The 26,999-nt window shown below is 47.7% G+C and overlaps 1 protein-coding gene across 1 annotated transcript in view; it reads left to right on the forward strand.

The window, feature by feature from the left end:
- LOC141065370 (WAP four-disulfide core domain protein 18-like) overlaps positions 1 to 16,861 on the forward strand; it is a 30,930-nt gene extending 14,069 nt beyond the window's left edge. The window contains exons 2-3 of the mRNA XM_073557814.1: positions 3,447 to 3,586; positions 16,515 to 16,861. Of these exons, the coding sequence (XP_073413915.1) occupies positions 3,447 to 3,586; positions 16,515 to 16,526 (152 nt within the window). The 3' untranslated portion in view covers positions 16,527 to 16,861. The remainder of the gene's footprint in view (positions 1 to 3,446; positions 3,587 to 16,514) is intronic.
- Positions 16,862 to 26,999: the final 10,138 nt, after the last annotated feature.

The following is a 26,999-nucleotide window of genomic DNA, read 5'->3' on the forward strand; positions in this document are numbered from 1 at the left end:
TTCTGAGGAGGAGGTGAGATGGATGTGTAATGATGAGGCCGAACGTTCCCTGCTATCCACCCCCACACGGTGTCCACAGCTGAAGTAATTATGACACACAGCGGTCTCGGGGATAACAGTTGCTTTTACTTCAGCAGGAACGGGAATTATAACTTGGAATAAATAAGGAACAGACTGTCATGGGTAGTCCATGGCAATTACAGTTCACACTTAGGTGCTGAGATGTGATTGGGGTCTGGAGCTTTAAGAGCACTGGACAGTGTCTTTTGGTATTTTACAGAAGGAGGTAGATGCAGCAATTAGAGGTCACAGACCTGTACTTGGGGTTATCTCCACAGTGTGTCACGGCACGTGCACAAGTACTTATAAGTGAATATAGAAACTGTGGTGAATCCTGTCATAAAGACTTTAGATGTGGTGAATCCTATCAGCAATAGAATGATGTCTGTACAGGTTATAGGGAACTTAGGCTTTTACACCTGCAGATCTTGAGGTAAAAACCTCCTCCACGTGTGTTCTGCTCTCCCTGAAGGCATCACTCAGACTAAAGAACATTCTAGACTTGCCTGGAAAAACAGCTCCTCCTATTGACCATGTGACTAGGAGCTGGCCACTAGGAGACCGAATTCACATCTCAGATCCTTACAAACAATAATTCAGTCATTGTACACTTTCACCATTAGATGGCGACAGCACACAGCAAATAAGAAATGCATTACATCTAAAATGAAGGTGACGAGAAATGGAGAATTACAGCTCACAAATAGTGTAGAGAGCCAGTTAGAGAGTGAGCAGTAGTGTACAGAAGCCACTCACAATTCAGTATTACTTAAAGGGACAGACACACTCTGGACTGGGTCACTACATAGATGGGGAGGAATGAATAAGAGATGAACAGTTCCTTACTAGGTGGAGCGATTGGGGGGTAACCGGAAAGTGAGGGATTATTTGTTTGAGAGTGAAAACAAATAAACATTGTTTACAGTGACTGTATGGAGTTACCTTCAGTTCCCTTTTGGTTCAATTCTGGATTCAGTTCTGGATCTATGCCCTTCTGCTGCTCACAGATCCGTGGACCTCTGCTGACACTTCTACACAAATTAGACGTGTACAATCCACCGTCGGCCTCAAAAAACCTGCGCGTTGTTAAACATTATTATTTCTTCACAATTCTTGCTGTAATAATCCAATATTAGATCTATTTAGGTCTGGGATCTGCCTGGTATTACTGGGATCTGCCTGGTATTGCTGGGCTGTTATTACTGGGATCTGCCTGGTATTACTGGGATGTTATTACTGGGATCTGCCTGGTTTTACTGGGATCTTCCTGGTATTACTAGGATGTTATTATTAGGATCTGCCTGGTGTTACTGGGATGTTATTACTGGGATCTGCCTGGTGTTACTGGGATGTCATTACTGGGATCTGCCTGGTGTTACTGGGATCTGCCTGGTATTACTGGGCTGTTATTACTGGGATCTGCCTGGTATTACTGGGCTGTTATTACTGGGATCTACCTGGTATTACTGGGATGCTATTACTGGGATCTGCCTGGTATTACTGGGCTGTTATTACTGGGATCTGTCTGGTATTACTGGGATCTGCCTGGTATTGCTGGGCTGTTATTACTGGGATCTGCCTGGTATTACTGGGATCTGCCCGGTATTACTGGGATCTGCCCGGTATTACTGGGCTGTTATTACTGGGATCTGCCTGGTATTACTGGGATGTTATTACTGGGATCTGCCTGGTATTACTGGGCTGTTATTACTGGGATCTGCCTGGTATTACTGGGATGTTATTACTGGGATCTGCCTGGTGTTAGTGGGATGTTATTACTGGGATCTGCCTGGTATTACTGGGCTGTTATTACTGGGATCTGCCTGGTATTACTGGGATCTTCCTGTTGGGATCTGCCTGGTGTTACTGGGATGTTATTACAGGGATCTGCCTGGTGTTACTGGGATGTTATTAATGGGATCTGCCTGGTGTTACTGGGGTGTTATTAATGGGATCTGCCTGGTATTACTGGGATCTTCCTGTTGGGATCTGCCTGGTGTTACTGGGATGTTATTACTGGGATCTGCCTGGTGTTACTGGGATGTTATTATTGGGATCTGCCTGGTGTTACTGGGATGTTATTATTGGGATCTGCCTGATGTTACTGGGATCTGTCTGGAATAACTAATTTAATTTCTGAGAAAAAATGTGGTAATGCCGGCAAATTGGAATTTCAGACATTGTGATCATCTGTAGTGAGCAGGTGGGGAGGTGGGATTAGGAGAGTCGGGTGTAGATTATTGATCTGTATTGGTGGAGGAGCAGATTACGTGGACATATCTTTCCAGTTATATAGAAGGGTGTCGGGGACCGTGGGATAAAGTGATCAATGCTGGTATCGATCTCTTTCTTGAAGCAAGTGGAGAAGTCCTCAGCTAAGACAATCAATGTGTGTATAAGGGGGTGAGGGCTTCACTAGAATTCACCATTCTTACAGGACCTTTAAATTTACCATGGAAAAAATGATTTGATCATCGTACATAATATACTGTACAGGAATATGTTTGGAAGTATTTATTGGATGTCAGATCTCAGGAGTAAAGTTCACCTTGTCTGGGCACCGAGACCCTTCATACCTCGAGTATCCATTAGTGAGACTCTTCTAGGCTCTCGAGATTGATGCAGACGATTGTAGACATGCCTCCAGATTTTCATACACAGTAAAAATGTCTAGACGTCTACAGCAATGTCTGCCCTCTGTCCATCTGTCCTGCATGTGATTGTACCATTTCCAAAAAGAAAAGTCTAAGGAAAAATTTATAACAGATCTTCCTTTAAATGTGAACTTGTGATTTTGGACTTGAAGTTTTCGGGTGGAATAGGCAGTGATTGGAAGTTCTCACTTGACCATGATTGCTGCTATCTGAGTTATCTTTGTTAGAGATCTCCACTCATCACCAGTTCCTGAGACTACAAGGTGTTGTAGACTGTGAAAAAGAAAAATGAAGAATTGAGTTACTATGGTATTTCCACTATTTTTCTAATGTAAAAAACCTTAATATGTCACAAGATGTTTACAAAGCTCAGAAGTTGCACAAAAATATTACAACTTTTGAAATTTTCATTCAGCATCGTCTAAATTGGTTAATTTATGAAGGGTTTCATCACGTCTATGGCCCAACTTTCACCACTAGTGTGTTCCAGTCCCCGTACATCTCCGGCAGAGGCACACCACACTGGTAATGAATTATAGGCCTCTTACACCTTATTGAATTGGTCCCTAAGTTTTCCTGTAGACTATGAAGAACATTTGATGAAGGAGTGAGAACGTTGTGTCCACTCTACTGGCTGGATGAGTGAGCTGGATGATTGGCACGGATGATGGCGGCACGGCATGATGATAAAACCTGATTATCACTTTCTACCTCCTCATTGATGTTTTGCAGTGAAACCTGGGAGTTGTGAACCCGATTCTTCAGACACAGATTGTGACACAGTGGATGACTCCCTGTGCACCCAGGACGGCGATTGCGATTATAACATGAAGTGCTGTCAAAAGGGCTGTCAGATGGACTGCAGCTACCCTGTAAGTAACACAATCTATCATATGAGAGGGATCGAACACACAAACAGTAGATTATCCCAACCCAAAAATCTGTATATATATTACACAAGAAATGATAAACAGCAGAAGTATGCTTGGCGATTATCGGGCGTAATTGTAGGATGTCTTTTCATCTTCTCAGTTTTTATCAGCATGTGTCTTCTGTGCGATGCCTCCTGCTCATCGACTTGCCGGTTATCTCCACTTGTCGCGTACTGAAAAGGACAAAGCCCTTGAGTTGAGAGATCATAGTTGTCACTCTGGCAGATCGCAATGCCCGTAGTTTGAGATGTCAGCAGTAGTCAGCGTTGTGTCTCCCTGTGATTGGGAGAACGATGACAAAATGGAAATACAACAAGATGTGTACAGACACAAAACTGCACAGATGGATATTAGAACCATGGCGCATTGTGATCCATTGTGTGCTGCAACTGAAATTAGGTGGCACCTACCGAGTCCACGTTGTCAAACAGCGTCTACACAAACTATCAAAAGGTGGCAACGTGACAATAGGCTACTAAACAAACATCTGGCTACTGGTGCTCCACTGACCTCATGTCACTGCATTCAAAGGCCATTTTTGTGCAGAAACAGCAATGGAGGCAGGATTGGAGATCTGTCCTCTGCAGAGATGTGTCCCAATTTTGTCTTCGACACAATGATAAGTGAAGAATGGTCAGGAGACCAGATGGGCTATACCATGAAGAGTCTTTCAACAGGGAACTCACACCAGTCCTTCTCCAAGAATATGGTCTGGGGGGGCATAATGTGCAGTGGTCAGACACCTCTCCATTTCAGGTGCACTGAAACAGCTCGGCATTGCGTTGATTTGTGGTGGATCCAATGCTGTGGCAGTTTCTTCAAAGTGTCCTTGGAGCCGTTTTACACGCAACATCCCAAAGCTGAATGCTTCTCACATGACTGTGAGCTGTCTGCATGACCTAAACCTGCTTCCATGGCAGGAGAGTCTCCAGACTTGTCTCCATCGAGCTCCAGCTGCACAGAAAAAGAGAGAGCAAGGTGTAATAGAGGGAGCAGGGTACAAAAGAGGGAGTGGGATGAAAAAAGAAGGAGCAGGGTGCAAAGGAGTAAGCAGGGTGCAAAAACACATTGGGCGGCCCCTTGCATGTACATCGGCTGCTACTGGCCACCGCGCTGATGAATTGAGCACACCAAATCCAGCTCAAAGGGGCTCCCTTACAAGACATGGGTGGTTTGCACCCTATACCATTAGAGACTTAATCAAGGCATAAATATTATTAACCTGAGCACCACCTGCATGAGGAGTCATCCGAATACACAGCATGAGTTGTAGTGAAATGCACACTTGTTAAACCAGGAAATATCTGAGGCACCTCCTGCTCCCTCTTCTGCTGCGGACTCAGCCTATTCCTCCCCTTCCGAGTAGCAGTGCCGCCTGGCTCTCTGCAAAGAGGATGTGACCGCACCACCACCGAGCATCTCCACCATCCTCTCCAGCAGCTAGCGCCCTGCATCGCGCCAGCGTTTTTGCAGCACCTCGCCAGCGGCACAGTTCTTGCCGCGCTGCAGTTGCAGCTTATTTCTGCGTCCACGGTTGCGACGCCAGCACACTTGTTACCACAGTAGGTGTCGGACGTAGTGACATTTTTAACTACTCCGGTTTTTACCTACCGCATGTGTGCCGCTGAGTCCCAGTGTTACTAACAGGCTCAGCGTTACTTTTCTATTTTTTCCTGTAGCAGCTCTGTGCACTTAACAGAGACTGCTTGATTGCACCTGGATGATATAGAACCCCGTGCACTTTACCGCCACAGTGCTCTGTGTCTTCTAGCTGCGGTTTTTCCATCTGCCGCACGGTGGACCCCGAGTGGCGAAGGCACTTTATTTATATTTTTATTTAGTGTCTTCCGCCACTCCTAACATAATACTAGCGCCAGGGTCTGGCTAGAGATGGCAGATCAGCAGCAGCTGTTACAGCTTGTGCGTCAGCTCGAGGCTCGTCTTGCTACCCTTGAGAGGTCTCTCACAGCTGCGCAGGCTACAGATGCTGCCGTCCAGGCACTCACAGATGCGGTAGGACGTATGTCCATGTCTGCCCTTGCACCGACAGTTACCCGCCTTCCGTTGCCCGATAAATATGCTGGGGATGGTGCCTCCTGTAGGAGTTTTATCAGACAGTGCTCGATACACCTGGAGCTGCTGGCTGCGCAATTCCCTACGGAGCGGGCTAAGGTGGCTTTTATCTCCCTACTGTTGGGCAAGGCGCTGGAATGGGCTACGCCTCTGTGGGAGCGTGGTGACCCCGAGATTCGGTCCACGTCTAACTTGCTAACTGCCATCAGGAAAGTTTCTCGGTCCTCGGGTCACGCATGATATGTCCCTGCAGTTACTCGCCCTTACTCAAGGGTTACTCTCGGTTAGCCAGTATGCCGTCCGTTTTCGGACACTGGCGTCCGAGTTGAAATGGTCCGACAAGGCCGTAATCCCCGTTTTTTGGCGAGGTCTAGCGGAGCATGTGAAGGATGCTCTCTCTACTAGAGAGATTCCCACTAGCTTGGAAGAGCTAATCTCAGTCTCCTCACGTATCGATCTCCGTTTTTCGGAGCGCGGTATGGAGCGGGCTCACTCCAAGCGCAAATCCGTTTCGGCTCCCAAATTTTTTGTACCCCTTGAGCTAGACGAGCCGGAGGTTCTACCTCCTGAGCCCATGCAGGTGTCCCACACCAACGTTAATGCAGATTCTGACCAGGAATCCATCTGTGGTTGTCACCGTGTCTGTGCGGTTTCTCCGGAAGTCGGCTCCCCGCAAAAGTTGGAGTCTGAACCGGCTATCGAGACCTTTGTCCCTCCTCATCTCAGGGCTCAGGTGCTCGCCTGGGCGCATGCGCCTAACACGCACCACCATCGGGGCTATATGCAGGTCTCAAAACTGTTGGCTGATGCGTATTGGTGGCCCCATAGAGCTCGGGACATAAAAAAATGTATTCAGGCTTGCACCTTATGTGCTCAGCCTAACCCTCCTAGACAGAGGGTGGCGACATCTGCCAACACGCGGCAGCGTGCCTCTGTCACTCCCACTCCTACTATCTCCCAAGTGTCCCTCTTGAAATCTGGTAACCTCAGTTCCTCGGATGCCTTCCAGGTGTCTCGGGTTACTGTAACCCCTACCTGGACACCAAGCTCGCCCTCGGACGAGTTTGAGCCCTATGCCACCGTAGGGCACAGGGTATTTGCCCGGAGGGCTCGGGGAGGAGGGGGCCTTAGGAGGGTGGGGTAATGTTAGGAATCTGTGTCCTGCCATACTTATGCAGAGATCCAGATCCTCACATTTGTCTCCAGAGGCTAAGTCCTTTCAGCCAGCTTCTGAGCATACTCCTGGAATGAGCTCCCATTGGAGTTCAGGAGTCAGGTGCTCAGGTCCTGCTCCTGATTCCATTGGTTCAGCTCAGGGCTCTAGAGATTTCCGGAAGGTCCCGGTTACTATAAAAAGTGCGCATGGCTGTTCCGCAATGCGCTAGTATTTTTCATACTTGCTGCTGTGTGTATGGTGATGGATGCTTGGACTGGTGACTGACTTATTATGAAACCCCTTCCCTCTGATAATACGATTGTGTGAGTGTTTGGGCGTCTGCCAGTAGCAGCGCTAGAGCCAGCGCGCTTAAGCACCATCCTCTCCAGCAGCTAGCGCCCTGCATCGCGCCAGCGTTTTTGCAGCGCCTCGCCAGTGGCTCAGTTCTTGCCGCGCTGCAGTTGCAGCTTATTTCGGTTGCAATGCCAGCACACTTGATACCACAGTAGGTGTCGGATGTAGTGACGTTTTTAACTACTCCGGTTTTTACCTACCGCATGTGTGCCGCTGAGTCCCTGTGTTACTAACAGGCTCAGAGTTACTTTTCTATTTTTTCCTGTAGCAGCTCTGTGCACTTAACAAAGACTGCTTGATTGCACCTGGGTGATATAGAACCCCGTGCACTTTACCGCCACAGTGCTCTGTGTCTTCTAGCTGCGGTTTTTCCATCTGCCGCACGGTGGACCCCGAGTGGCGAAGGCACTTTCTTTATATTTTTATTTAGTGCCGCCACTCCTAACACAACGTCATCACAGCCAGGGGTAAACTACATCAGGCTGTTCTGAAACTCATCTATTTGAGGGCCAAATCCCACTCCACACAGGAGATGTGGATACAGATGAAACAATAGACAGATGTGTGGTTGGTGCCCACAAACCTAAAAGCCCGGTCTGTTGATGTGCGATAATGGACGAATTCTCGTAACAGCTCCTGGCCTTGCTGGTTTTACGCACATCCCTTGCCTGGCGCATGTGCTGAATTTGGTGGTGCAGAGCTGTCTTAATAATGCGAGAATACAAGAGCACTCTAATAGACGCACTATTGATGGCATCCTCACCTGACAGTGAGGGCTCAGTGCAAGCACTACGCAGAGGAGGAGGATGTCACCCATGCAGCTGTGGAAATGTCACCACCTCAGAAGCATTAGCATACAGTAGCAGAAATGTGGAAAACCTCAGCATATCACAACATCCAGCAGCACCATCTGATACGGTCCGTATTAGCAGGAGGCAGCATTTAGGATATGCCTGTTTACCAGCTTATTAGGGATTAATAGGTTAGACACTAAAAAAAAACACAACTGAACCTGTCGGTTCCTATACAGACTAGATATCCTGATACCGCAGCCCTTAGCGGTGTCTACGGGTACAGATATAGCCATAACCAAAGAACAATTAGATGACAACTTGGACCGAAACTCCCTAAATGCCCTTCGAGTTGCTTCACATTCCTCTTAAAGAACCAAAGGGCAGAGTAGAGTGTGAATTACCTACAAGAGGAGAAGTGTGCTGGACACAGAAAAGATGTTACAGTGAGTAAAGTAAATAATAAAATACCAAACAAAGAATAAAGCAATTACTGTTAACAAATAGACAGTCTACTTGCTAACGTGAAACAAAAGAGAGGTGGAAAGTATGGCAAAGAAACAGCAAAGTGAAAACCCTAAGCTCAAAGCTCACAGACTGGCTCCAAACATCAATACAATATCACTGTAACGTCCGTCTGCGGGTCTGGGCTGCAGCCAGGCAACACCCCGAGAAACACTGATACCCTTTACCCCTATACAGGGATCTGGTTTACAACAGAGCCCAGGAGGTAGCTGTCTGAATATGAGCAGCGGCCAGAGTAGGACGGTCGTCAGAGGGAAGTAGGAAAAAACGGCAGGCAATAGAAGAGTCAAATTCAGGCCAAGGTCAGAGTCAAAAACCAGGAGGGCGGCAGAGGTACAGAATCGTTAGGAAGTAGCAGAGTCAGAATATCCAAGCCAAGGTCACAAACCAGGAGAGTAGCAGAAGTACAAAATCGTCAGGTAATAGAAGGGTCAGAAATCCAGGCTGAGGTCAGAGTCAAACAGAAGTCAATCACTAAGTAGCACACATGGGAACCAAGAATATATCTGGCGGCTTGCAAGCCCAGTCCCAAGGTATTTGAGGGATCAGGTCATCCCTCACAGGCTCCCAGGCTGATGATGCCATCAGAACCGCCCCCAGGATCAGACCTGATGATGATGCACCAACCCCTTCATGACTGACAGAGGAGCAGAGTCTGCGTCCACTAGATGTCTGCGCAGAAGCCCTTTTACTGTTGCCGCCATCACTCAGGCGCGAGCCACGGCGCCTCCTAGTAGCTGAGGGCGGAACAGCAGGCCCCGAGTTCGACGGCGACATGTCAGTCCGGCACCTCCTGGTGGCCGAGGCCTGGAGAGCAGGCCCCGAGCCCGAGGGCGGCGTGACAGTCCGTCACCTCCTAGTGGCTGAGGGCGGAACAGCAGGCCCCGAGTCTGACGGCGACGTGACAGTACCCCCCCTCTCCAGGAGGGGCCTCCGGACCCTCAAAACCCGGTTTGTCTGGGTGAAGGAGATGAAATCTCCTAATTAATGCCTTGGCATGGATGTTCCTTGTGGGGATCCAGGACCTCTCCTCCGGGCCGTAGCCCCTCCAGTGTACAAGATACTGTATGGAGCCTCTCACAAGGCGGGAGTCAAGGATACCCTGGACTTCATACTCCAAGGACCCTCTGACCGAAACAGGAGGAGGAGGGGACTGGACAGGGTGAATTGGGGAGCGATACAGCTTGAGGAGGGACTTGTGGAACACATTGGGCAACTTAAAAGACTGTGGAAGTTTTAAACGGAAAGCTACAGGGTTAATTAGTTCTATGATTTCATATGGACCAATAAATCTGGGACCCAGTTTGGCAGACGGCACTTTAAGTTTGATGTTTTTGGTAGAGAGCCAAACCTTGTCTCTAACTCCCAGGTGCGGCCCCTTAGATCGTCGCCTATTCGCAGCCGAAGCCTGTCTAACCTTGGCCCCTTTCAAGTTTGAGTTTACCTCAGACCAAATCATTTTTAAACGATGTATATTTCCCTCTACCCCGGGGAGCTCTGACATCCTGGCCGAGAACGAACCAAACCACGGATGCAGTCCATGGTTGCAGAAAAATGGGGTAGTCTTAATGGAGTCCTGGTAACGATTATTTAGGGCAAACTCAGCTAGTGGCAGATGTTCCACCCAATCAGACTGATGTTCTGACACATAACAGCGGAGGTATTGCTCCAGTGCTTGGTTGGTACGTTCGGTTTGACCATTGGTCTCGGGGTGGTAGGCAGAGGAGAAGGACAGCTCAATCCCAATGCGTTTGCAGAAAGCTCTCCAGAATTTTGAGATGAACTGGGTACCTCTGTCGGACACAATATTCACTGGAGCACCGTGCAGGCGTACAACATGCACAATAAAAAGTTTACTCAAGGTTTCTGAGTTAGGTAACCCAGGCAGGGGGACAAAGTGACACTGTTTGCTGAACCTGTCCACCACCACCCAGATACACGTTTTCCCATCTGAGGGCGGCAGGTCCGTAATGAAGTCCATGGAGATGTGGGTCCATGGACTCTCAGGGGTGGGCAAGGACTGGAGCCAGCCGGCAGGGTGATTATGGTAGGACTTGGCGCGGGCACAGACTTCACACGCTAACACATTCTTTACAGTCCTTAACCACTGTCGGCCACCAAAAGTTTCTAGTTACCAGTCGGGTGGTATTATTAAGACCGGGATGGCCTGCCAGAACAGAGTCATGTGACTCTTTAAGAACTTGCATGCGAAACGTAGCCAGGACGAACAATTTTTTTGGGGGCGTAGTGTCAGGAGCCTGTTCTGGGGAGCTACGGATCTCATCCAGAAGATCCAGAGATACTGCTGACACAACGATCCCATTGGCCAATATCGGGACTGGCTCACAGTCCTCGGCTTGTGAGGGGCAAAAACTGCGAGAGAGGGCATCGGCCCTCACATTTTTAGTACCAGGGCGAAAGATGATTAAAAAAAAATCAAACCTAGAGAAGTACAAGGCCCAACTTGCCTGTCTAGGATTTAATCTTTTAGCTAACTTCAGGTAGGTCAGATTTTTGTGGTCGGTAATTACCGTGATCTTATGTTTGGCGCCTTCGAGGAAGTGGCGCCATTCCTCGAAGGCCCATTTGATCGCCAATAATTCCCGATTACCTATATCGTAGTTTTTCTCAGTGACAGAGAATTTTCGGGAAAAAAAAGCACATGGGCGAAGCTGAGTGAGGGATGCAGTGCCTTGCGACAGCACTGCTCCCACTCCGACCTCAGAGGCATCCACTTCTACAATAAATGGGCGCTCTAGATCAGGCTGAACCAAAACTGGGTTGGCCACAAAGCACTCTTTTAGCGTAGCAAAAGCCTGAATTGCCTCAAGGTTCCAATTAGCCACGTCTGCCCCTTTTCGGGTCAAATCGGTGAGTGGTTTGGCAATTTCGGAGAAACCCCTGATAAATTTACGGTAGTAGTTAGCAAAGCCTAAAAGTCGCTGCAGCGCTTTTAGCGATTTGGGTTGCACCCAAGCTTTGATAGGTTGGATCTTGGCAGGATCCATACATAGAATCATAGAATCGTAGAGTTGGAAGGGACCTCCTGGGCCATCTGGTCCAACCCCCTGCTCAAAGCAGGATTCGCTAAATCATCTCAGTCAGATGTCTGTCTAGCCTCTGTTTGAAGACATCCATTGAAGGAGGACTCACCACTTCTCGTGGCAGCTTGTTCCACTCATTGATCACTCTAACTGTCAAAAAGTTTTTTCTAATATCTAATCTGTGTCTCCTCCCATTCAGTTTCATCCCATTGCTTCTAGTCTTTCCTTGTGCAAATGAGAATAAAGTTGATCCTTCTACAATGTGACAGCCCTTTAGATATTTGTAGACAGCTATTAAGTCTCCTCTCAGTCTTCTCTTCTGCAAGCTAAACATTCCCAAATCCTGCAACCTTTCCTCATAAGACAGGGTTTGCAGACCGGTCACCATTCTGGTTGCTCTTTTCTGAACTTGCTCCAGTTTGTTGATGTCTTTTTTAAAATGTGGTGCCCAAAACTGGACACAATATTCCAGATGAGGTCTGACCAAAGAGGAGTAGAGGGAAATAATGACTTCACGTGATCTAGACTGTATGCTTCTGTTAATACATCCTAGAATTGCATTTGCTTTTTTTGCTGCTGCATCACACTGTTGACTCATATTCAGTCTGTGATCTATTAGTATACCCAAGTCTTTTTCACATGTGCTGTTGCTTAGGCCTATTCCTCCCATTCTATATATGCTTTTTTCATTTTTATTGCCCAGATGTAGAACTTTGCATTTTTCCCTGTTAAAAACCATTCTGTTAGTTGCTGCCCACTTCTCCAGTTTATTTATATCTTTTTGAATCCTCTCTCTCTTCTCTAGTATTAGCTATCCCTCCTAGCTTTGTGTCATCAGCAAATTTAATCAGTTTACCCTCAATTCCTTCATCTAAATCATTGACAAAGATGTTGAACAATACAGTGCCCAGGACAGAGCCCTGTGGTACCCCACTTGAGACATTCTTCCAACTGGATGTGCAGCCATTTACGACCACTCTTTGGGTCCGAAAGCCTTTGCCTGAAACCATGTACCCTAAAAACTGTACCTCCTCAGCAAAGAAAACACTTTTCTCCAGTTTAGCAAACAAGGAGTGTTCTCGCAGTCTCTGCAGCACAGAACAGACGTGTTGAGCATGTGTCACAGGGTCAGCAGAATAAATCAAAATGTCATCTAAATACACGACGACATACACCCCACAAATGTCCCTGAAAATATCATTTGCAAAGTGCTGGAATACGGCAGGTGCGTTACTGAGTCCAAACGGCATTACAAGGTACTCAAAATGGCCAAGAGGGGTATTGAAGGCTGTTTTCCACTCATCGCCGTCTCTTATGCGGATTAGATTGTATGCCCCCCGGAGGTCAAGTTTAGTAAACCAACGGGCTCCTATTAGTTGATTAAAAAGATCAGGGATGAGTGGAAGCGGATACTGGTTCTTTATAGTGATTGCGTTCAACTCCCGGTAATCAAAGCAGGGTCTGAGACCACCATCCTTCTCCTCTACAAAGAAGAACCCGGCCCCAACTGGTGAAATGGATGGTCTAATTGTAAGAAAAAGTCCTACTGAGAGCTGGAAGAGTCGGGAAGAAGTTCCACAGACGATCTCTTATCAAGCTGAGGTTGAAGGTTTATTCGGAGATACACAGCAAGACAGATACAGAATAACAGAGGAGTTGGAATATGCGGGCAAAAACAGGAATTCAGACAGGCAGAGATTTGCTAGGAGGTCTGGCGATGGTAAGGCTCTGTGCCCTGGCCATGGTGAGGCACAGTGGCATGATGGCGATGGAATGGCCCCGATCGACAGTAACAGGGGCTTCTTATACATTATCAGAACAAAGAAAGCTGCATTTTGCCGCAGAGGGCGTTAACATTATAATTCTAAGGCGTTTTCATGGTAATCTACAGAAACATGGTTTAGAAAAGAGAATATAATGACATAATACGAAGATATTAATTAACATTTCTTCAAGCAACACTAAAACCCATAAGTCATTGGTATCTATGGCTACTGTCCTAAAATCTTATCATTGTCTCCAGTCTAGGTCCCTAAATTCTTACATCCTGACATTTTAACTACTCTACTCTTCGCTACCACACTATCACGTATAAGCATACTGACCATATATTTGGTAACCTGTGACCCTATTGATTGATCCAATCTTCCTCTACGCACATCGGCTGAGGTTGCTAGGAGACATGATCTCATTTTCCATCCTCCATTTAATACATTTTATCAGCTCTTTTGTAAAAGTTGAATCTTCTCTAACTTTCAACAAAATGGCTGCTAGAGACAACATGGCCGCTCAGTATATTATGACTGACCATTCTCTTACACTAATAAACCCTTTTTTTAAGCTATCTGCTATATAGTCATTCATGGCCTGACGCTCTGGGCCAGAGAGATTAAATATTCTCCCTTTTGGGAGACGGGCATCTGGAATCATAGAATCATAGAATCATAGAATCGTAGAGTTGGAAGGGACCTCCTGGGCCATCTGGTCCAACCCCCTGCTCAAAGCAGGATTCGCTAAATCATCCCAGTCAGATGTCTGTCCAGCCTCTGTTTGAAGACTTCCATTGAACTGGAATCAGTTCTATAGGGCAATCATACTCTCTGTGGGGGGGTAGCTTCTCAGAATCTACAATAGAAAAAACATCTTCATAGTCTCTGAAAGCAAACGGTATGAGGGGGTTTTTAACTTTAACTTAGTTTACGGCTAGTGATATGCAGTTATCTTGACAGTGCGAACTCCAGCGTACAACATCAGCCAGGTGCCAGTCGATGACTGGATTGTGCTGGCGTAGCCATGCCATTCCCAAAATGACTGCAGCAGATAAATTATCCATCACAAAAAATGACATAACCTCGGTATGCAACGCTCCCACAGACATAGTGATTTTGTCAGTAACAAATTTAACCCCCTCCCGGACAATGGGTGTGCCATTAATAGCAGTAGTTTTTATAGGGGCATTAAGTCTTAATAGGGGTACACCGAGACTTTTAGCAGCCAAAGAATCCATAAAATTTCCTTCAGATCCACAATCCACATACGCGTTCAAACACAGATTTCTGACCAAAAGAAAGAGAAATGGGTAATAGAACTTTTGCCGCATCTGCGGGCAGTACCTGAGCCCCTGGGCAACCATAGCCAGAGTGGCTACCCAGAGGCCGACGTCCCAGGAGCATGGATCTCTGAGGTGCAGCTCTCTCCCTGAAGACTCCAGACTGCCGCATAGTTGTCCAGGAAAATGAGAGAGATCTTCCAGGCTGTGCAGTGCAACAGGTGTTCAGGCCAAAAATCAGCTCAGTCAGAAGAAGGGAAAAAAAAAGTTCAGGGAGACTGCTTTTGTATTTGTTGGGTATATATACACAAGAAGCAGTTAATTTTAGGCCGGATATAATGTAACGTCCGTCTGCAGTTCTGGGCTGCAGCCAGGCAACACCCCGAGAAACACTGATACCCTTTACCCCTATACAGGGATCTGGATTTACAACAGAGCCCAGGAGGTACTGTCTGAATATGAGCAGCGTCCAGAGCAGGACGGTCGTCAGAGGGAAGTAGGAAAAACGGCAGGCAATAGCAGAGTCAAATTCAGGCCAAGGTCAGAGTCAAAAACCAGGAGGGCGGCAGAGGTACAGAATCGTTAGGAAGTAGCAGAGTCAGAATATCCAAGCCAAGGTCACAAACCAGGAGAGTAGCAGAAGTACAAAATCGTCAGGCAATAGAGGGGTCAGAAATCCAGGCTGAGGTCAGAGTCAAACAGAAATCAATCACTAAGTAACACACAGGGGCACCAAGAATATATCCGGCGGCTTGCAAGACCAGTCCCAAGGTATTTGAGGGATCAGGTCCTCCCTCACAGGCTCCCGGGCTGATGATGTCATCAGGACCGCCCCCAGGATCAGACCTGATGATGATGCACCAACCCCTTCATGACTGACAGAGGAGCGGAGTCTGCGTCCACTAGATGTCTGCGCAGAAGCCCTTTCACTGTTGCCGCCATCACTCAGGCGCGAGCCACGGCGCCTCCTAGTAGCTGAGGGCGGAACAGCAGGCCCCGAGTTCGACGGCGACATGTCAGTCCGGCGCCTCCTGGTGGCCGAGGCCTGGAGAGCAGGCCCCGAGCCCGAGGGCGGCGTGACAGTCCGTCGCCTCCTAGTGGCTGAGGACGGAACAGCAGGCCCCGAGTTCGACGGTGACATGTCAGTCCAGCGCCTCCTGGTGGCCGAGGCCCGGACAGCAGGCCCCGAGCCCGAGGGCGGTGTGACAGTCCGTCGCCTCCTAGTGGCTGAGGGCGGAACAGCAGGCCCCGAGTCTGACGGCGATGTGACAGTCACAACATCTAAATGAATCTATCACCAGAATGGTAATAATGTTTTGAACTTTTGAATTTCATGTTCCATATTTCACCATCCACTTCTGCTTTGAACGTGAAACCAAGAGACAACCATCATTTATTAATCATCTTGGCTATCTCATACATAAATGTGCCTTGCAGCTAATTAACATATGATTAGTTATGCAGATTCTTGTGATCTCACTGCATTGTTACTGTTTTCCTCCTAAACATCTAAATTTTCATTTTTATTATTTTATCAGTATTTTGTAAATCCACCTTTGGTTTTCACCACGGCCTATACCCTTCTGTTCACGCTCTCAGTCAGATTCAAACATGTCTCGACATGTTTGCTCTTTTTTAGTTTATTTTAATTTTTTCAGATTCTTAAGAGAAAAACTAAACTAAAACTAAATTAAATATATCGACATGTATCCTCATCACTACTTCACTTCAAATGGTAAATTACATTAAAGTCAGTGAATTGACACTTGTGACATCCATCACCCAAAAACTAGATGAAAAGTTAATAAAAAATCGTAAATATAAAGATACTTTGCAGAACTGAATCCTCATCATTCATTGTGTCGTCTTCCACCAGATCTTCTACTAGAGACAAGGTGAAGATGGCGGGAGACTCCGGGCAGATAACGACTGAAGAGACCAATGGACGTAGACCAAATCTGTATATCCTGCGATGTCTGGTGGATCGCCCTCTGTAGACCCGTCTGGTGGATCGCCCTCTGTAGACCCGTCTGGTGGATCGCCCTCTGTAGACCCGTCTGGTGGATCGCCCTCTGTAGACCCGTCTTTGCCGCTTATCTGTAACTGTAGTTTCCATGTCCATGACCACAGTCTGTAGTAGATCGTCTACGATATTCAGATCCTCTTAATGTTCTTCCTCCTCAATTGGATCTGTAAGAGTAAATAAACTTGAGGAGTCCAAGAGTTTTGTGTGTTCTATGGTCGCAGTGCATTTGGAATGTTAGCGGGGTCTGGTGCAGGGTTTTGATATTTGACAACAATAAATCATGAGTCTAAATCACCAACCAGTCACATCACATGATGCCAAAATACTCGGAGGACACCCGAGCATGCTCGGAAAAATCCGAGCAACGAGTATACTCGCTCATCACTATGTGGCAATGACACTTAGAACAGTACCAGCAAAATACCCCAATATGGTGCACATCACCCATCTGCTGACTGACGGGATAATGGCAGCTGTTATTTCAGAGCTCCCAGGGTCGACTTTCCCACCTGTGGTACACACACTGAGAGAAGGTAACGACAAACAACCTGGACACATGGAAGTCTGTCCACACTCTGACAGACTCCCTCACACTCTTCCACATGTGCTAAACACCTCAATTACATAGCCCTGTAACCACACCCATAGGTGAGGTATGGATCACATGAGCTGGTCACATGGTCAGGGCCTCACCACAGGTCCTGAACATACACATATCTTCAGGCAAAACGGGGTACAGTCCGCACCCTCACCCAAAGGTGAGTCAATATGGGTAGACAGACCCTCCCATCTCTCATAGCTACCTGCAACCCGGACCCAGTGCACTAAACACCATATTAGTGCTCATGTGCACTAACAACAAAATACTCCGGGTTGCATCGCAGGGAGCATCCATCCATGTGACGTATACCTCCCATTAACCATGCGACCACCCGTCACATCACACCCCCGATGACCAGCTAACTTGGAGTCATGGACAAACTTGAGAACCTGTAGACTTACGACCTTTGCAAGGTATAAACGTCAATCTCGAACCCACATGACGTTCTTGAGAAGTAAGTCCACATCATCAGTCGGATTAGCGAGAAATGGGTCTGTGTCATAGGCCTCCTTAATGGTCTTCCATAAGTCCTTATTTTAGACGACTCTGACAAAGTTGGCATCCAACAATTTGGTCATGGACGGGTCCCAGGTACGGAATCCCTGGCATGGACTCGGGATAAAGCATCTGCATTCCCATTACGTGAACCTGGGCGGTATTAAATTGATTCAAAAATAGACTCCAACGAGCCTGACGTGGAGAAATACATCTAGCAGACCTAAGAAATTCCAGATTGCGATGATCCATGAACACAATGACTTGTGATGCCCCCAGCAGAAGGTGTCTCCATTCCTTAAATGCTGTGATCATGGCTAGAAGTTCATTTACTCCCACATCATAATTCTTCTCTACAGCAGAAAGTCTGCGAGAGAAAAAAACCACACAGATGTAACAGACCCTTTTCTCCTGTTCTCTGTGAGAGGATGGCCCCCAGAGCACAATCTGAAGCGTTCACTTCCACGATGAAAGGATGTTCTGGGTTAGGGTGAATCAATACAGGTGTAGAAGTGAAACGGGTCTTAAGACAATCAAAAGCCTCTTGAGCTTGTGCAGACCACAAGAAAGACTTTTCCTTCTTGGTTAGTTGCGTAATGGGTTGAACAATATCAGAAAAATTACGAATAAGCCATCTATAAAGTTTGCGAATCCGATGAAACGTTGTACCTCCTTGACATTTTTCGTTGCGGGCTATTCAAGAATAGCCTGGATCTTACTTGCCTCCAAGTTATGTCCCTGTGGTGAGATGACATAACCCAGAAATTGAATCTCTGTGCGATGGAATTCACATTTCTCAGGCTTGATGTAGAGATGATTCTCTTTCAGGCGTCTCAAAACAGTCTTAACATAATCTTGATGTTCCTGCAACGAATCAGAAAAAATCAAAATATCGTCCAGATAGAATACGACAAATTGATCTAACAGATCTCTAAAAATGTCATTAGCCAGGTGTTGGAAGGTTGCCGAAGCATTGCAGAGACCAAAAGGCATCACAAGGTACTCGAAGTGCCCATAACGACATCTACATGCAGTCTTCCATTCATCCCCAGAGCGGATCCAAATCAGATTATAAGCTCCTTAAAGATCCAACTTAGAGAAGATCTTAGCATGTCGTACTCTTTCCAGCAGTTCAGGAATTAACGGTAAAGGATGACGGTTCCGGATGGTTACCTTGTTGAGCTCCCGATATTCAATACAGGGTCTAAGAGTTCCATCCTTTACGAAAAGATGGGTGCCCCAGCCAGTGATGAAGAGGGGTGAATGAAACCCTTAGCCAGATTCTCGTCAATGTATTCCTTCAAGAATTTCAGCTCCGGAGCTGCTAATGGGTAGACATTTTTTAATGGAATTGCCACTCCTCGGAAGTAGTTCAATAGGGCAATCATAAGGCCTATGAGGAGGGAGCTGATCTGCCATCTTCTGTTCACAAATATCAGAGAATTCATTACAAATGAATGGTAACATAGATACCTCAGTAGTACACTCCGTATCCTGAGGACTTGCCTGACTTGTAAAGGTACTGTCACACTTAGCGATGTACCAGCGATCCCGACCAGCGATATGACACGGTCAGGATCGCTGGTACATCGCTAAGTGGTCACTAGTGAGCTGCCATACAGGCAGATCACACCAGCGACGCTGGGGACGGGGGTCGCTACTTACCCGTCACACCAGGCGATCCTGCGTCCTCCCACCCGCATCCACGCGTCGCTCGTCGTCACAGCAGGAAGCGCCGCAGGAAGCTGACGACGAGAAACAGTCCTGGACGTTCTTGCGCGATCAGCGATAAGCAGCGGGGGAGCGGGTTGTAGGTAAGTATCACACACAGCGATATCGCTAGCAATATCGCTATAACGTCACAAGTTATAGCGATATTGCTAGCGATATCGCTTAGTGTGACAGTACCTTTACTGATGTCTCCCTTGGTGGAAAAGTGATCTCTTTGGTTTCCCAGGTGATAATTGGATTCTGTGACTGCAGTCAGGGAATTCCTAAAATTAAAGGGAAATGTGGCGCAGAAATTAACATAATGTGACGGGCTCAGCTCCTGCTGAGCCCATTTTTTGAGTGGACCCTCTGGGTCGTGGCACCCACCCACCGAGGGCGAGCTGACCTTGTGAGGAACCACCCCCTATACAGGGAGTGTCAGGGGAAAGACCAAGGAGGTGAGCCACCATGACTGCTGGGACCAGCCGGCCGGCTCAGGGGGACACTATGGAAGTGTCTGACGACCAGGGACAAGTAGGAAACAAGACAAGAGGTAAGTGCAAGGTAACTTCATTAAGAACTTCAGGATAACATTCAGTGCAAATGTGAAAAGAAGCAAAACGTGCAAGGTGCGTGCGTGGGCACACCAAGGTCCATAGTATAGTACGTGCCAGGTGGCACGCCTGGGTACAGGCAAAGGCACAATGGCATCGGACTCCGGACAGCTGGTAACGATCGACATGATCAGGGCATCAGGCTGCAGACATCAGCTCCGGACAGCAGGCCGCAGTCATCAGGCTTACGATCTCTGGCAGCGATTGGCAGGTTCCGGGCATCCGGCAGGCAAACCAGGGTTCAGGCAAGGAGGCACGACAGATATCCAGGCATGGTGCGTGTTGGGGAACACGCCAAGGTCCAAGGCTAGGTGCAAGGCAAGGTGCGTGTGTAGGGGACACGCCAGGGTTCAAAGCAATGTGCAAGGCAAGGTACGTGTGTAGGGGACACGCCAGAGTTCACAAAACGAGACAGGGTGCGTGTGTAGAGACAAGCCAAAGCACAAGGTACAAGACAGAGTGCTTGTGTAGAGACATGCTAAGGCAAAAGGTACAAGACAGAGTGCGTGTGTAAAGACACGCCAAGGCTCAAGGTACAAGACAGAGTTCTGCCCGTGCAGAGAGACACGCCAGGGTCAGGGTTCAAGGCAGAGTCCTGTGCGTGCAGAGGGCACACCAGGGTTAGGGTTCAAGGCAGGGTGCGTGCTAAGAGCCACGCCAGGGTTCAGGGCAGGACCTGTGCTAGGAGCCACGTGGGTTCAACGAAGGGCTGCGTGCTAGGAGCCACGCAGGAGGCACGCCTCGCTGGCCAGTACACACGGCTGTACACAAACACAAGGTACTGCCACGGCACAGGAGGCGGCCAGGGGAACCCACGCCGGGGTTCAAGGCAAGGACAAGCAAGGGACAAGGCAGGACAGGGTACAGAAAACAGAGCGGAAACATAGGCAGAAACAGAGCCAGGTCAGAGAGAGAACAGAGCTAGCAGCGGAGCATAGGCCGAAGCCCATAGCCGGGCCAAGGGAGAGCCTTGGGACTAGCCAGGAAAGGAGACATAGAACTAGCAGCGGAGCGTAAGCCGAAGCCCAGAGCCGAGCCAAGGCAGAGCCTTGGGACTAGTCAGGAGTGTGCTAGAGAGCACCAGAGGACAGAGTTTAGCAGCGGAGCGTAGACCGAAGCCCAGAGCCGGGCCAAGGCAGAGCCTTGGGACTAGACATGGAAATGTGCAAGAGAGCACCAGAGGACAGAGTACAGAAAACCAGACAGAGGCAAGAAACATGAGAAGTACTACAAGGCTCAGAATAGCAAAGACTAGACATAGCAAAACAGGCTAAGGCAGAAAACAGCGGAAGGACTACAAGGCAAAGAAAAACATGGCACGAGAGACAACACAAGACATGACACGAGACTAGAGACAGAGTACAAGCACAGAGCATGTGCAGAGACGCACGACAGAGCAGAGTGCAGGGGCACAGAATACAGGGAGCGACCAAGCAGACCAAGCAACCATGCACGGAAGCAACACAATAATCAGGCCATGACCATAGGGAGGGGCGGTCTGATATAGCACCAGTACTTCCTGGTCAAGACCAGGGGAGAACTTCCAGCTCAGTTCCTCCAGGATCACAGAGAGCAGTCACATGACCAGGGATTCCAGACATGCAGAGATAATTGCAGAACCAGACAGTACTGGAACCTAGGAAAGGTAACATGATCAGGGGTTCCAGACATGCAGAGATGATTGCAGAACCAGACAGCGCTGGAGCCTAGGAAAGGTCACATGATCAGGGGTTCCAGACATGCAGAGATGATTGCAGAACCAGACAGTGCTGGAGCCTAGGAAGGACACATAATCAGGGGTTCTTGGAACACAGAGATGATCACAGAAGGCAGAGCAGAAATGCAGGCATCTTGTAGCCCAACAGTCATGAGGTGAGTGTGCACACTGCTCTAGGGAACATGCAGGATAGCAGACATGAGATGCGCGTGCACACCGCTCCAGGGGTAATGAGGCAAAACAGACATGGTGGACATAGTGGACATTGCACATAAAGGATAGTATTTCCTGATGATTGGGTTCAATGAAAACCTCCAGAGGTGCTGTCTCCTGATCCACCGGTCCTGAAACTACAGTAGAGGGGAACCATCCATAGTTTCCATGGTTACTAGGGTTGCTCTCTGCTGAGTCTGAATGTCATGTTCCTTGGCAAAGGTTAAGTCCATAAAATTACCTCCTGCCCGTGAATCCACCATGGCTGCACAGGAGATCCATTGTCCTGACAACCGGATCTTTATAGGAAGGGAACAATGTGTCTCTTTATTATTATTATTATTATTATTTATTATTTATTGTTATAGCGCCATTTATTCCATGGCACTTTACATGTAAGGAGGGGTATACATAATAAAAACAAGTACAATAATCTTAAACAATACAAGTCATAACTGGTACAGGAGGAGAGAGGACCCTGCCCGCGAGGGTTCACAATCTACAAGGGATGGGTGATAATACAGTAGGCGAGGGTAGAGCTGATCGTGCAGCGGTTTGGTCGATCGGTGGTTACTGCAGGTTATAGGCTTGTCGGAAGAGGTGGGTCTTCAGGCTCTTTTTGAAGGTTTCGATGGTAGGTGAGAGTCTGATATGTTGTGGTAGAGAGTTCCAGAGTAGGGGTGATGCGCGAGAGAAATCTTGTATGCGATTGTGGGAAGAGGAGATAAGAGGGGATTAGAGAAGGAGATCTTGTGAGGATCGGAGGTTGCGTGCGGGAAAGTACCGGGAGACCAGGTCACAGATGTATGGAGGAGACAGGTTGTGGATGGCTTTGTATGTCATGGTTAGGGTTTTGTAATGGAGTCTCTGGGCAATTGGGAGCAAGTGAAGGGATTGACAGAGGGGAGAAGCTGGGGAATAGCGGGGGGACAGGTGGATTAGTCGGGCAGCAGAGTTTAGAATAGATTGGAGGGGTGCGAGAGTGTTTGAGGGGAGGCCACAGAGCAGGAGGTTGCAGTAGTCAAGGCGAGAGATGATGAGGGCATGGACTAGGGTTTTTGCAGATTCTTGGGTGAGGAATGAACGGATTCGTGAAATATTTTTGAGTTGAAGTCGGCAGGAAGTGGAAAGGGCTTGGATATGTGGTTTGAAGGAGAGATCAGCATCAAGGATTACTCCGAGACAGTGAGCTTGTGGGACTGGGGAGAGTGGGCAGTCATTTACTGTAATTGATAGGTTCGTAGGGGGGGTCACGTGAGATGGGGGAAAGATGATGAATTCTGTTTTGTCCATGTTGAGTTGCAGAAATCTAGCGGAGAAGAAGGATGAAATAGTGGACAGACATTGAGGGATTCTGGTTAGTAGGGAGGTGATATCTGGTCCAGAGATGTAGATCTGTGTGTCATCAGCGTAGAGATGATACTGAAAGCCATGAGATTCTATGAGCTGTCCCAGGCCAAAGGTGTAAATAGAGAACAGCAGGGGCCCAAGGACTGAACCTTGTGGGACTCCGACAGATAGGGGGCGAGGTGAGGAGGTGGTGTGTGAGTGGGAGACGCTGAATGTCCGCTCTGTTAGGTATGATGAGATCCAGGATAGGGCCAAGTCTGTGATGCCGAGGGATGAGAGGGTCTGTAATAATAGGGAATGGTCCACTGTGTCAAAGGCAGCCGACAGGTCCAGGAGGAGGAGGACAGAGTAGTGTCGCTTGATCTTGGCGGTTAAGAGGTCATTGGTGACCTTAGTAAGGGCAGTTTCAGTGGAGTGGTGTGACCGGAAGCCAGATTGTAAGCGGTCAAAGAGGGAGCAAGAAGAGAGATGGGAAGACAGTTCAAGGTAGACGTGTTGTTCCAGGAGCTTGGAGGCGTAGGGGAGAAGTGATATAGGGCGATAGCTAGATACAGAGGATGGGTCAAGAGAGGGCTTTTTGAGGATAGGTGTGATGGAGGCATGTTTAAAGCTTGAGGGGAAAACACCAGTTGTTAGTGATAGGTTGACGAGATGGGTTAGGGTTGGGATGAAGACTGTGGTGAGGTTTGGTATGAAGTGGGATGGGATCGGGTCGAGTGCACAGGTGGTGAGATGTGATCTTGAGAGTAGAGTGGAGAGTCGATCTTCTGTAATGGTGGAGAAGTTGGTTTTGAAGGTGGAAGGCTGGGAAGTCAGGAAGAAGGGCTCTGGGGGTTGTTGACCAAAACTGTCTCTGATGTTATCAATCTTCTGCTTGAAAAATGAGGCAAAGTCTTCAGCTGAGATTTATCCATCCGTACCTTATGAGGGGTAGTCACTGATAGGGAAGGAAAGATGGCATTCACAGAAAAACTGGACTCAGAAGCAACAGATTTGTCATCCTGATCTTTATATTCCCCTACAGCAGCCAGTACCTTGCGAGGTCGCTTGGGACAGTTAATAAGGAAGTGATCTGACTGACCGCAGTAAAAACACAAACGTTCCCGAAAACGATGCCCCCTGCGCTCGTTACTCTCACGCTGCTGTAAGGCATTCACTTGCATGGGAGTTGGTTCAATTTCCAAAGAGGATTTACCTGCAGGTACTTTAGGAGAAAGGGGAGAGTTAGTGACACGATTAGAGGCTGCAAATCTCTCCTGTCTACGCTCAGTAATACGTGTATCAATGCGCACACAATGCTGTATGAATGCCTCTAACTCTTGCGGAGCATGTGCATGGGCTAACTCATCCTTAATCACACTAGAAAGTCCCCTCTTAAAAATGGGTAATTGGGCATAACAGTCCCAAACCGTATCCACCGCCAACTGTCTAAATTCAGTAGCATATTCGATGACAGAACAATTACCCTGACGTAAAGATAAGAATGCGGTTTCAGCTGTAGTGCGACGATTAGGATCATCAAACATCATAGACATTGAAGCAAGAAAATCATTAAGGTTATTTAAACGAGGGTCACGAGTCTCAATTAGCAGATTCACCCACGCGGGAGCTCGGGAGGTAAGTAACATGACTATACATACAGTAAGACTTTGGATCGATCTGTATGGAAGTAGGCTGCATGCACATCAAAATACAAAATGCATTGACTAATAAACCCACGAAATTTGTAGCGGTCTCCATTAAACCTAAACAGCGGTAACTTAGGAGGGCTAGTTGGCAGTGGCTGCCCCAGGGGTGGAGGCGCCCGTGCGGTTATTTGATTACTTACATCCTGCAGCGCCTGTCCGAAATGGGCCTCCCAGTTAGCAACCTTGTTTTGCAGAGCCTCTATGTCCCCTTGTAAGGAGTTGATCATAGAGAACAACTGATCCAACTTTGTCTCAGTCGACATTATCCCAGCAGATTCCTTATGGGCCTGAGTATCCTCCTGTAACAATTATGTGGGTACTGTGGTATCTGATTGCGTGGGATAAAACTAATCTGAGACCAAAGCTGAGGCAAACAAGTGTATTTAACAAAATAAAAGTGCAGTCAAAACTAATAGAGATCTTCCTGCAATTGTAACGAAGTGCACAGCACAATGTAGTAAGGTAGAGCAAGCTGAATAGTGGGGCGCAACCACTAACATGAACCAGTCCAGCAAAAATATGACGCAGGAAACGTGGAAGCCCAGTGAGAAACTCATAGTACTTAAACGTGGAAGTCCGGCATTAATATTTGTGAGAATGCACACAGTACTTTAACGAGGAAGTCCAGCAATAATATTTGATCACAAGTGCGCACTATTATGATGAGTCACCGAAGGAGGAAAAAACAAAATACCAGCTAAGTCCAGAAAAACCAGAGAGGTTGGCAGCTATCGGATTGCAGACCCCTGAACCTATCCACAACAACTAGCAGTAGCCGTGGGGTGTTCCTACGGTGCCCTAGACCCCTCGATCACAGCCGGAGAACTATATAGCCTAAAGACAGAAAGGGGAAAAACTAAACTGCCCCAGAGCAGACCCCAAAGCAATAGGCAGCCCCCAACATATAATGGCGGTGAAGCAAGATGAAAACACTAACACAGATAGAAAGATAGGTTGAGCAAATGATGGGGCACAAGCTAACTACATAGGACAGGATAGGAAAGCTGCTGTCTGCCATCCGCAAAAACCCTATCAAAATGAGCCGACCGACTGATAGGAAAAACAGGCCCTGAAGTCGCTAGGCTTCAAAAGACTATATCAGCACTCAGGTATATTCTGAAGACAGAGCAAAATATCAACAGATCAGAGACAAAAATGGAATTCAGCTCACCCCCGGCCGGGGATGGCAGAACTCCCAAAAAACAAGGCAAAACAAAAACAAAACTGAAGAGTACAAAGCAGAGCAGAAAAACTTAGCTTTGAGATGCAGGAATCAGACTGGTCTCCAAGAATCCAGCAGGAAAGTTACCAGCCAGGAAGAAGGGCATCGGCAGCCTTATATCCAGTCCTCAATTCCAGCCACCCAGTCATCATCTAGCTGCCCAGGTGTTTGGTAATCACTCTCACTACCTTCCTTCACTAGAGGAGGGAGTTCATCAGACCTCAATGGTGAAGGGAAAAATGAACTCACAACAGTACCTCCCCCTTGAGGATGGGTCACCGAACCCTCATCCATGCCACCAGGGCAATCCGGGTGAGCCCGATGAAAGGCACGCACCAATCTTTCGGCATGAATATCAGAGGCAGAGACCCAAGAATTATCCTCCTGACCATAACCCTTCCACTTAACCAAATACTGGAGTCTCCGTCTAGCCAGACGGGAATCCAGTATCTTCTCTACCTCATATTCCATGTTACCTTCAACCAATATATGGTCAGGAGGTGCCACCACAGGAACTACTGGTTCACCAAACCTCTTCAACAAGGACTTATGAAACACATTATGAATTTTAAATGTGACAGGAAGAGCCAACCGAAAAGAGACCGGATTAATAATCTCCAAAATCTTGTAAGGTCCAATAAATCTAGGCTTAAACTTAGGAGAAGCCACCTTCATAGCGATATTTTTGGATGACAACCAAACCATATCACCCACCTTAAACTGGG

The sequence above is a fragment of the Dendrobates tinctorius genome, unplaced genomic scaffold, assembly GCF_039654945.1.
Source record: "Dendrobates tinctorius isolate UK_male_01 unplaced genomic scaffold, ASM3965494v1 ptg000251l, whole genome shotgun sequence".
Classification (NCBI taxonomy): Eukaryota; Metazoa; Chordata; class Amphibia; order Anura; family Dendrobatidae; genus Dendrobates; species Dendrobates tinctorius.